This window comes from Stenella coeruleoalba (genome assembly GCF_951394435.1).
Source record: "Stenella coeruleoalba genome assembly, chromosome: 20".
NCBI classification, from domain to species: Eukaryota; Metazoa; Chordata; class Mammalia; order Artiodactyla; family Delphinidae; genus Stenella; species Stenella coeruleoalba.
In genome coordinates, this window is record NC_137166.1 from 50,406,800 (window position 1) to 50,418,361 (window position 11,562).

Genomic DNA, 11,562 nt, shown 5'->3' on the forward strand with positions numbered 1-11,562 from the left:
GGCTTCCCTTGTGGCACAGTGGTTAAGAATCTGCCTGCCAGTGCAGGGGACACGGGCTCGAGCCCTGGTCTGGGAAGATCCCACATGCACAGAGCAGCCAAAAATAAATACATAAATAAATAAAGCAAAAGTTAATACATGTCTTGTGGAAGTTAAGGTGTGCAGATATGATCCGTATGACAACTACTGCATGAAATCCATCATTTCATGGAGGAGTAGAGGGTCAGCAGGGACGTGCAGTGGCAGAGCTTCTGTATTGTAAGTGACGTGGTACAATAGACACATAGCAGATAGGTTAAGGATGAGTTTGTTATCCCTAGAGCAGTCCTAAAAAACTGCTGAAACACCAAAAGATACGTTTAAAAGAATTCTTAAAAAGTATTCAAAAAAAAAAAAAAGTATTCAAATAATCCAAGAGAAGGCAGGAGAGAGGAAGCAGAAACAAAAATCTGATGAAGGGCTTCCCTGGTGGCGCAGTGGTTGAGAGTCCTCCTGCCGATGCAGGGGACACGGGTTCGTGCTCCGGTCCGGGAGGATCCCACATGCCGCGGAGCAGCTGGGCCCCTGAGCCATGGCCACTGAGCCTGCGCGTCCGGAGTCTGTGCTCCGCAACGGGAGAGGCCACGACAGTGAGAGGCCCGCATACCGCAAAAAAAAAAAAAAAAAAAAAAAATCTGACGAAGAGAAAACAATAAAATCGAGACTTAATCCAACCAGAGCAATGGTTCAGCGACAGGAATTCCCTGGCGGTTCAGTAGTTAGGACTCGGGGCTTCCACTGCAGGGGGCCTGGGTTTAATCCCTGGTCCGGGAATCAGGATCTCAGACTGTGTGGCACGGCCAAAAGAAAAAAAAAATTAGTTCAGCAAACTGTTCCTGGACAGGGGAGGCCGTTGGTCGCAGGAGGAGGACGCGTTCTCTGCCAGGGGAGCAGTGAGGACCAAGCAGAGCTTCCCTGCCAGATGGTTGGGTGGGCACACCACCTCCCGCCTCACCTCAGGGCCTTGGGCCCCATGCACAAGTATGTAAGCATGACGAAAATACGTAATAATATGACAGGGTATACACCCAGTACCCACCAATCATTTTGCTGCTTGCTCGCCATTATTTGTTGTTTATTCATAGGGATAAAGTTCTAGTTCATTCCAGTTCACTGCTGTCTATTGTTCTGTTGTACAACAGCAGACTTGATTTACCCTTCCAACTGCTGTTGGTACTTAGGGGGTGGCTTTGCGCATTGCCAACTCTTGGACACCTGCGCACATTCACTTCCAAGGGAGACACCCGGGAAGGCACTTGCTGCCATAGGTGTGTGCATCCTCAGAGTTTTGCCAAATTCCTGTCCAAAATGATGGTTCCCGTTTCCCTCGGCCTGGCCTTTTAGAAGGGCCATTGCCTCTGAACTGCCCCTTTACCAGTGAGGACAGCCAGGAGAAGGGGCAGAGCTGGGTCTGAACCTGTGTTTGGGGCAGTCCTGTATGGAAGACAACACAGGGGAAGCATTTGGCTGGTTGCCCTGTTTTCTCGAAGATCATGGTAGAAGCTCCCCTTCTTGTTCGTTTTTTTTTTTTTTTCTTTTTTCTTTGCGCCGTACGCGGGCCTCTCACTGTTGTGGCCTCTCCCGTTGCGGAGCATGGGCTCCGGACGCGCAGGCTCAGCAGCCATGGCTCACGGGCCTAGCTGCTCTGCGGCATGTGGGATCTTCCCGGACCGGGGCACGAACCTGTGTCCCCTGCATTGGCAGGCAGACTCTGAACTACTGCGCCACCAGGGAAGCCCCTTGTTTGGTTTTTTAATTTTTTGGTCACGCTACGTGGCTTGTAGGATTTTAGTTCCCCCACCAGGGGTTGAACCTGGGCCCTTGACAGTGAAAGCACTAAGTCCTAACCCCTGGACCACCAGGGAATTCCCTCCCCTTCTTGTATTAATTCAACACAGGTTTTTAATGCTAGGCCTTACGGTTAAGAGTATGCTAGGGTGGCTACATGGGTGAAGTTTCACCTTGATCCCAGATGTCACCTCTGTGTCCCTGAGGGCAGGGACCAGGTCCGTCTCATGACTGACAGTTCCCCAGGACTCCTCCCAGTGGGACTTCTGAGTAAGTTATAGGTCATTCATTTATTCTGTAAATATCGAGCCCCCCTGACATACTTTATCCAGTGGGGATAAAGTGAGGAGGAAACACCCAAAAAGGCCCTGTCCTCAGGGGCTTAGCTTTTAGTGGGAGCTGAGGAAAGGTGCATGAAGGTTGGTTGCACACAGTGGCACCGGGGCTGTCCTTTTTTTTTTTTTTTAATTTTATTTATTTATTTTTGGCTGCATTGGGGCTTCATTGCTGCGCATGGGCTTTCTCTAGTTGCGGCGAGCGGGGGCTACTCTTCGTTGCGGTGCGCGGGCTTCTCGTTGCGGTGGCTTCTCTTGTTGCGGAGCACGGGCTCTAGGCGTGCGGGCTTCAGTAATTGTGGCATTCGGGCTCAGTAGTTGTGGTGCACGGGCTTAGTAGCTCCGCGGCATGTGGGATCTTCCTGGACCAGGGCTCGAACCCGCATCCTTTGCATTGGCAGGCGGATTCTTAACCCCTGCGCCACCAGGGAAGTCCCCCGGAGCCGTCCTTTAAACACAAGGACAGACACCTCAGGGTGATGTGTGCACTGCCCCCCACCTCCTCCAAGACAGGGCTCACAGATTCTGCACGCGCCCCTCTGCAGGGAAGGAGAGCAGGAAGAGTAGCCACTGTTCCAATCTGATTTTATTGAAAAGGAAACATACAAAAATCATGTACAAAAAAAATTAACCAAACATGTACAGAAAATTCATTCCGGTATCTACAGCAGCGCATATACAGTATTTTACAGGCTGGGCCATCCCTCCCCGCTCCCAGACTCCTCCCTCTTCTGAGATTCCCCCCCTCCCTGACTCCCCGTTTCCCCCCAGCGCTTCGCCCTGGGGACTAAGGCTGGGGCGGTTTCCGCCAAAATATCCCACCCCCCAAATGAATGCCAGTGGTCACACGTGCTCTCTTCTAAACCTATGCAATGGGATTGATGGGGGGGCGGGGGGTGGTCTCGGGCAGAGCACAGGATTCACAGTCTGGGCCCCTCCTGGCCACCCCCAGATGAAGGTGAGGCAGGCATGCCCACCACCCGCCGGCTGGCTCAGGGAAGATGGCTGGGCGCTGGGCTGGGGCGGCCGTCAGACACACCCCACTCTCTGGCTCCAGGAGGCTAGTGGTCACGTTTGGCTCATTTGCTCTTCACGGGCCCCCTCCCCGGGAGGAGGGGGGGAAGCACCAGGGGCCTGAGGCCAGGCCCAAAGTGAAGGAACACTGGGAGAGAGAGAGAGAGAGAGAGACACCCCCCCCCCCCCCACCAGTGTCACCCCTGCAGCTGGAACGGGCAGCCAGCACCAGCAGCCTTTCCTGAGATGGTGATGGGCGGCAGAGGCGGGCGGCTCAGTCCCCACCGCCTCGGTCACCGCCGCCTTCAGACACTGAGTCCGTCAGCCCTCTCTCCCCTGGCTCCTCAGCCAGGGACCCAGGAGTCCACATCTCCGTCAGTGCCCCGCAGGCTAGGCCGGGGCTGGGTCCGGAGTGGCTGCCCTGGCCCGCCCCTGGGACAGGCAGGGCTGGTAGTCCAGTATGCTACATGGTGCAGAAAAAGTCCCCCGCACTGGCCAGGGCGTCGGGAGGTGGGAGGGTCCTGCCCCCCACGTCCCCGACGTCCACCGGGCGGGTGCAGGCACCTAATTGGGCTCCATCTCGGGGGCTCCGCGGCCCCTGGGTAAGGGCAGGAGTCCCATGATGAGATTGTACAGGACCCTCCAGGGGGAGGGGCGGTGTCGCTGCTGCTCCTCTTGTCTCTAGGGAAAGAGAGCGAAGACCAAGTTAGAGTGGCCCTGAGATGGGCGTGCGTAGGTGGTCGGGTCAAAGGGCAGCGAGGAACAGGGCACGGTTCTAAGAGTGAGCTACGCCCTCAACCAACCCTCTGAGGTCGGTACTATTATTATTGTTCATGGGGTCCAGATACATTTCTCTGCCCACCTTGGGCCAAGGTCCTCTGGAACATGAGACTAGGACGGAAGGGATGCAGACAATGTCCTCAGCACAGGGCCTGCACATATTAGCTGTGGTCTCCTAGTCCCTGGTCTCCAGATGAGAAAGTTACCCAACCAAAGTCACACGGGGCTGAGGGGTGGGGCTGGATTGCAGCCCATCTGCCCTCCCATAAAAGGCTGGTGAGCCACACAGGAGGGGGCAGGGAGCCCACAGTCTCAGCAATTCTAGAACAATCTGTGGAAGAACTGGGAATGGTTCACCATCTGCGCTGAAGCTGCACGGAAGCATGTCGAGGTAAAGCTAACCCCCTGCCCTTTCCTCAGTGGCAGGATGAAGGCTGGGGGTAGCCTCTAGGACCATCTCAGTTCCACAGTGTTAGAAACGAAGGAAGCTAGATACAGGAAAAGGCCTCCCACCAATAAAAATTAACAATACTAAAAAACTTATGAATACCTACAGTACTCTCCACTCCCTGTACTGAATGCAGGGCTAAATCCGGTGCTAATTAGCAGGGCCCACCTAATCTCATCCCCACAAGGTGGGAAGGAGAAACCCATTTTACAGATGTGAACAAGAAGGTCAGATAGGGCTTCCCTGGTGGTGCAGTGGTTGAGAGTCCGCCTACCAATGCAGGGGACACGGGTTCGTGCCCCGGTCTGGGAAGATCCCACATGCCGCGGAGCGGCTGGGCCCGTGAGCCATGGCCGCTGAGCCTGTGCGTCCGGAGCCTGTGCTCCGCAACGGGAGAGGCCACAACAGTGAGAGGCCCGTGTACCGCAAAAAAAAAAAAAATAAACCATCCTAATGATCCTAATGGGTGCCTGGGGGTGGGCTGCCTGGTACCAGCTTGCCTCCTTATCACTCCCCACTAAACTTTGCAGCCAGGAGAAGGTGGCCAAGGGGACACATCAGATTGGCAGAAATTTAAAAGCCTGCCGCTCTTACACTGCTGTGGAGTGCCACCTGGCACAGTCACCTTGGTGAGCAGGCTATCATTTACTAAGGTTGAGGGCCGGCAGACCAGACAGGTATCTGCTCTGGAGACACATGCGTGCACCTGGAGATGTGTATTTTTTGGAAGAGCCAAAAAAAAAAGCCCAAATCAACCAACAAAAATAAATAAATAAATAAATAAATTTTTGAGACATTTCTCACCAATGAGAAAATGAACAAGGATACTACATGTCGATCCAATAAAATGCTACATGGCCATGAAAATGAATGAATTAAAGCTCCTTTGCCCATATGGATGAATCTTGAGCCTAACACTGAGAAGCAGAGAGTTTGGAGAGGAACACATACTGTATCATGTATATGAAGTCTGAAACGCGCCACAATCCTAAGCATTGTTTGTGGCCTGGTAAATATGTAGTAGAAGAATCAACACCTGCAGAGGAATGGACAGGCCAATTTGAGAGGTTTGAGAGGTTTCCTTTGGAAGGGGTGAGGGGAAGAGGGTCAGGGAGGGAAACAAGGAGCTTCACAACATCCGGTTTTTGTTTTTTCTTTGAATAAGCAAGCAGTGTGGGTGTAATGTTCAGGTTGGACAGATCTGGGTGGTGGGCGCCCTGGTGTTTGTTATTCTCTGCTCACTGCTGCAGGCTTCAAATATTTTGTTTTAATGAGAGGTCTGGCTGTGGGCCTTGGGGGCGGAGCCTCAAGCGGGGCGGGGCTTCCGGCGGGGCGGGCCTCCTCCGGGCCCGCCCCCGGCCCGCCCGGGAAGCGGGGTGGCGCGCCGCAGCCGCGCGGGCGGGCGGGAGGGGCGGGCGCGGCCGCGCCGCCGCTGCTGACTCACCGGCTATAAATAGCCCGGGATATATGAGCCGCTCAGCCGAGCGCCGCCCTCAGTCCCCGCGGCCGCGGACCCCGGGCGCGCTGCAGGGCTCGGGGATACGCCGGCCCCGGCCCTCCCCCGGGCCGTGACAGCGGCGGCGCGGGCCTTAGCCCTACGGCGGCTCCGCGGACACGCCGCCCCTCCCACCTGCCTGTCCCCAGCGCGACCCCGCCGCGCAGGGCGGCAGCTGCCGCACATCTGGCTGGGCCGCCGCAGCCCCCTCCCCGGCGGGAAGTCCCACCTGCCGTCTACCCCTCCCCCAGCACTCACCCGCCGTTCGTACAGCGCGTTGAGATCGTCCGCCATCCGCCGCAGCTGGGCCCCGATCTCTCGGGCCCACTGCTCCTCCTCCCCCCGGACTCCCGGGGCCGCTTGGGTGGGGCCGCCCGCCAGGGCCCCCGGGGCGCTGGGCACTGGCGATTCCAGGTGCTGCTCCGCGGGCGAGAGTGAGGGTTGTGGACCTGGGAAAAGCCGGGGGCCGTGGTCACACCCACCACCCCTCTAGGCCCTGAGGTGTCCCGGAGGGACCCGTTATCCAGGGCCTACTTCTCCCTTTTCCAGCCGCCTGATTTCTCTCCTGCACCCCACCTCATTTTAGAGATTCTGTTTTCCCCTTTAAGAGCCAGATTTCTCAGCTCCTACTCCCCAGGCAAAAAAGAAGTCCTGGGGAGGCCTTCCTGGGGTCACCTGTCTAGCCAGCCACCACCTCACTACCCGTGTTAGTTTGGAAGTGCTTCCTCTTATCCTACCTAAATACTTCCAAAACGGTGCCAAATTTTGACTGCTCCACTCAACAGATGGGGAAACTGAGGCTCACCCTAAGAAGTGGCCCAAGGTCACACAGGGCTACGGTGACTGACTACACCCAGTCACAAGCCTCAGGTCTCCTGCCCTCTAGTGTCCAACCACAGTGAAGCCACACCCCCGGATGTGGCCGAGGCCTGGAAACCAGGCGGTCAGACTGGCTGCCTCTGAGCAGGGGCCTGGGGGCTGGGATGCGGGAGATGCCTTCCTGCCTCCTCCCCACACGCACATTCTGAGCTCCCCTGACGTCTCTTCCTCCCTTCTGTCACGCCAGGTCCTGGCACGAGGGATCCCTGAGACCTAAAATCAGGGCCTCAGTTTCCACACCTGTGACTCTGGTCTAGAAATCGGGTCTCCTCTTGCCGCTGCTGCCAAGGAGCAGAGCCGGGGAAGTTTTCTCTCTCCTGATCTCTCTGGGGTCCGGGGATGGGGTGGGGAGGGAAACCGGGACAATCTTTCCATTGCCACCGAGTGTGCCGGCTGGGATGGGGCTAGCCGGGCACCACGGAGTTAACAGCCCATCAGGCAGGGGACCTTTAACCCTTCCCTCCCCAAGACCCGTCTCCCACCCTTTCCCCATACAATTGCCCCTCCCCCTCTCCTTCCTCCGGCCGGACTGCAGAGAGGGCGGGCCCTGGCCAAAGAGATGCAGATAAAAGGCAAAAGGCCACCCTCGACCCCTCCCCAATGTCCAGAAGTGACAGTCATCTCTGCCCACTCTCTCCAACTACAGTCCTCAGGGGGCTTCAGGGGACCCAGACCGGGAGAAGGGGGCTTGGAAACAGCTGTTGCCCGAGGCCCGGAAAAGGCCGTGGGCTGCAACTCGGGGACTGCAGTCAGATTCCAGGAGGGACTTCCCATTCGGCTTCCCCCCACCCCCTGCCTCCCACTCAGTCTTCCTGCTTCTTGCAACACAAAGACCACACTGGCCACACCCTCCCCGTGGCCCGGCCGGCTCGCCACCTCCCCCCACTCGCTCCCACTTCTCCGGTTCCTCCGTGTCTCTCTTTCCCTGCTCCCAGCATCCCTGGTGCGGGGCGGGCACTCACCGTCGGGGCGCGGGCCTCGGGGCCGGCTGCGAGGACCCCCAGGCCAGCGGGGGGCCCCCAGGGCGGCGGTGACGGCGGGCGGGGCGGTGGGGGCGCAGAGGTAGGCGGCGGGCAGCAGGGCGGGGGCGGCGGGGGCAGCAGGCAGGCCGGGTTCGCAGAGGCCGCAGGATACGGCCGAGGGCACCAGGCGGCTGAGGGGGAAGGGACGCGGGCCGTCGCGGGCCAGGCCCTCTACGGGCTCGGGGGAGCTGCCCTCCTGGCGTGCTCGGGCCATGGCGCTCCCTGGGGCCTGCAGGACAGGGCAGAGGGATGCGGTCAGCCGGGAAGTGCAGGGACCCATCCCACCCGGGGTACACAGGGCACCCCACTCCTGTACACATGGCAGGCCAGGCAGCCCAGGGCTGGTGCCCACAACACACGCAGGGCCCAGACGGAGGGGACTGTAGGTGCGTGTGATGGCCCCTCAAGACACATCCCTCCGGGCTGACCCGAGGCCTGGGCTGGCCGGAATAGCCTCCCGTGCACATGGTGATGGGCACACACGAGGGACAAGGAGGCACAGGATGGCTGTCACAGCAAGGACAAGGGCTCACGCAGGACCCAGACTTGTGGGTCTGTCAGGTGTGTGTGTGTGTGTATGAGGGCTGACAGCCCCGCAACACAAACTCACCCAACGTGGGACTCACACAGGGCCTGGGCTGGTGGGATTAACTTCCGGAACACAGTGATGGGCACACAGGGAGGGCAGCCAGGCACTGTGATGCCTCGCAACACACATGGGGACTCACATAGGACCCAAAGGGGTGTGTGTGGAGGGTACACAACACACACACAAAGGCTCACGCAGGACTGGCCAGCCAGACCTCCCACCTCGTCTCCCATTTGCACAGAAACATTGAGATGTCCCAGGACAGACACATACAAACACTGACCAAAACGTGGACACACACATACACACAGGCCACAGGAAGAACTATCCCCACAATGCAGAGTGGCTGGCACAACCCATCCCCTCCACCCCATACACACACATATACAAACTGTCAGGGTCTCACCCGCTGAGCCACTGTTAATAGGCCCACAGACACACACATACACACTATGCAGCCCTCACAAGCACAGACAGAAACACACACCAAATAGGCACTGCCACACTTCTCAAACACACATGCCCCTCCCGACAACACACGCGCAATAGATAAGACCCACACACCTCAGTACTCACACACATATCAACACAAAACAGACCTCCATGGACACACACATGGACCGACACAACCGAAACACACCCACTTGTCACCAACTCTCAGACCCCAGGACACATGTAAAGCTGGCACACACAGACACATGTCATCAGACCCAGATGCATCACCACATGCCGGCAACAACACAGAGACGCAACAGCAGAACAGCAGACACCAACCCTCCCTCCTCCCCCAACCTCCAAACACGATCACCAACTGTCAGCCCCGGACACACACGCAAATGCACGCGTGCATGCACGCACACACGCGCACACACACACACACTACAGCTAACTCTAATCCTACACTGCCCTGGCAGCGCGCACACCTAAAGCACCCACAGAAAACACTGGTCTCACGTGACTGACATAAACACTACACACACGCAGCCCACATGACACACATGAGCCAGCCAGCCGATCAGAGACAAGCCCCTCAGACCCAACACACACACACACACACACACGCACACACACACGGGCTCAGACACAGCCTCATACAAGAGGCTGCCAGCAACATCCACTGACTGCTCTGCTCAGACCCCACAGAGCCCAGCTCCTCAATTCCCAGACGCCGATGCCAGACACACAAGGCAAACACAGACCAGACAACCCCCAGCACACACACACACACAGACACACACCACGCAGAACTCACACAGACACCTGGAGAGAAAACAGACATCGGCACTGGGCAGGCACACCATCACAAACGCTTAGCTGAGCCACATGCCCTGGAGATAGTCACAGACAGTCACAGACAGTACACACAGGCAAGACACACAAGCACACACAAACACAGCACATCGGGCAAGACACACATGTAAACACACAAACAGCTCACTCAAGCAACACATCAACACACTACAACCACACACTATAACACAGGCAGGCAATACAGACCCACAGAATCACCCCCAAACAGCACACACAGACAACTCTCACAGAGGACACAACACAGGTACACCACACATAAACAGAGCACCCGCCTTCAGGCGCGGCGTACACAGACAGAACCCCACACAAACACGCATGGGGACGGCGCGCACACCACGACGGGCCACAGCCCCACCATTCCCCGGGACTGACACAAGCACTCCCTGCAGACCCCAGCACAAACTCGGAGCCAGACACACGCACACACCCAGGCGAGACACCTGCAGATCCACAACCCCGCACACGCGCGCTCCCACGGCGGGCCCAGACACCCCCCTGCGCTGTCACAGCCCCCCCCACCCCGCCGCCGCCACGTGCGCCCGCCCCGCCCGCCAGGCGAGCGCGGGGCCAATAACAGGCTGTTGCTGGGGCGCAGCCCCCGCCCGCAGGAGCCGCAGACTTCACGGCCCGCGAGCCGCCCCCTGTCGCCGCCCCCGGCGGGCGCGCGCGCCCGGGGTGTGGCCGCCCCTCCACGCCGTCCCCCCCCCCGCCCCCCCCGGACTGCAGGGGCCGGGGCAGTCGGGGTCGGCTCACTTCCCCGGAGCCGCACTGGCCGCCAGGGGGCGCTGCCGAGCCCGCACCCCATTGTTTGTAAACAAACCCGTCAGACCGCTGAGGCACCTGCGCTCTCGGACCCTCAGTGCCTCCCGCCCAGCGACACCAGCCTCATGGGGGGTGGGGGGGGCAGGGAGAGAGGGAGGCACGGTGTAGGGACTCAGCGTCCCCCCCACTGCTCTCCGAGTGCACTCCCGCCACCTCCTCCAGGGAGCCCACCCGGCCTGGCCAATCGCCGCTGGCTGGGACTTGGGGCGCGCACACTCACCCCGGGGGCATGAACACGCCGGAAGGGACGGTGATGGGGGGCGGGCGGCTTCCTTCAGGAGGGCGCGCCCGCCGAGCGCCGCGCGCTGCGGCTGCTGCTGTGGCTGCTGCTGCTGCTGCTGCTGCTGCTCTAACTGCAGTGGCTGCCGCTGTTGCCGTTGCTGTTGCTGCCTCGGCTTCTCCTCGGGCCGCAGGCGCGTCCGCGTCCTGGCCGCCGCCGCTGCTGGTTTCGCTGCCGCCGCCGCCGCCACCAGGCACCCGCTCGCATGTGGCTCGCGCCGCGTCTCAGGCCGCCCGGCAGATCCCGGGCCCGCTCGGCGGCAGCCCCGCCCCGCCCCGCCCCCGCCTGGCGGGTCCCACGCCCCGCCCCCGCGTGACGCCACTGCCCCGCCCGCCAGCCGCGGACAAGTCGGGACTTGCTGGCGCGCGCCGCGCCCCCAACCTCGGCGCGGGGGGTTTCCCTGCAACCGGGGGCGGGGCAGGGCCTGGCCCGGGGCGCGGAGGCGCGCTGATCGGCCGCTCAGACAGCGGGACAGCCGGACACACACACTGACACACTGACTGGGACCCACAGACACACACACCCAGAGACGTGTACGGAGACTGACCGTCTGGCGCTCCAGGGTACACAAAGTCACGTGCTGACAGGGCCTCGGGGACAAGCCGACTTGCAGACACACAAATGCACACCCTCGACAGAGGCGTGGACGCACAAACACACACACTGACGGAGCACTCACACATCCAGACACAAATACATAATCTGACTTGCTAACAGGGTCACTGGGACGCACATACTACAATGTCAGGGACACACACAG

General features: G+C 59.4%; 1 protein-coding gene across 1 annotated transcript; it reads right to left on the reverse strand.

Moving 5' to 3' along the window:
* Positions 1 to 2,943: 2,943 nt before the first annotated feature.
* BBC3 (BCL2 binding component 3) lies at positions 2,944 to 10,842 on the reverse strand. Its single transcript, XM_079907313.1, has 4 exons — positions 10,743 to 10,842; positions 7,741 to 8,029; positions 6,158 to 6,348; positions 2,944 to 3,857 (listed from the first exon to the last, which is right to left on the reverse strand). Exons 2-4 carry the CDS (start codon positions 8,012 to 8,014, stop codon positions 3,741 to 3,743), a joined length of 582 nt encoding a protein of 193 aa, XP_079763439.1. The 5' UTR covers positions 8,015 to 8,029; positions 10,743 to 10,842; the 3' UTR covers positions 2,944 to 3,740.
* Positions 10,843 to 11,562: the final 720 nt, after the last annotated feature.

Coding starts and splice junctions, on each gene's coding strand:
- BBC3 (XM_079907313.1), bottom strand. CDS start 8,014: ATGGCCCGAGCACGCCAGGAGGGCAGCTCCCCCGAGCCCGTAGAGGGC. Junction 6,349..7,740: donor CCGAGGCCCGCGCCCCGACG/GTGAGTGCCCGC, acceptor GGCTTTTCCCAG/GTCCACAACCCTCACTCTCG. Junction 3,858..6,157: donor ACGCGCTGTACGAACGGCGG/GTGAGTGCTGGG, acceptor CTCTTTCCCTAG/AGACAAGAGGAGCAGCAGCG.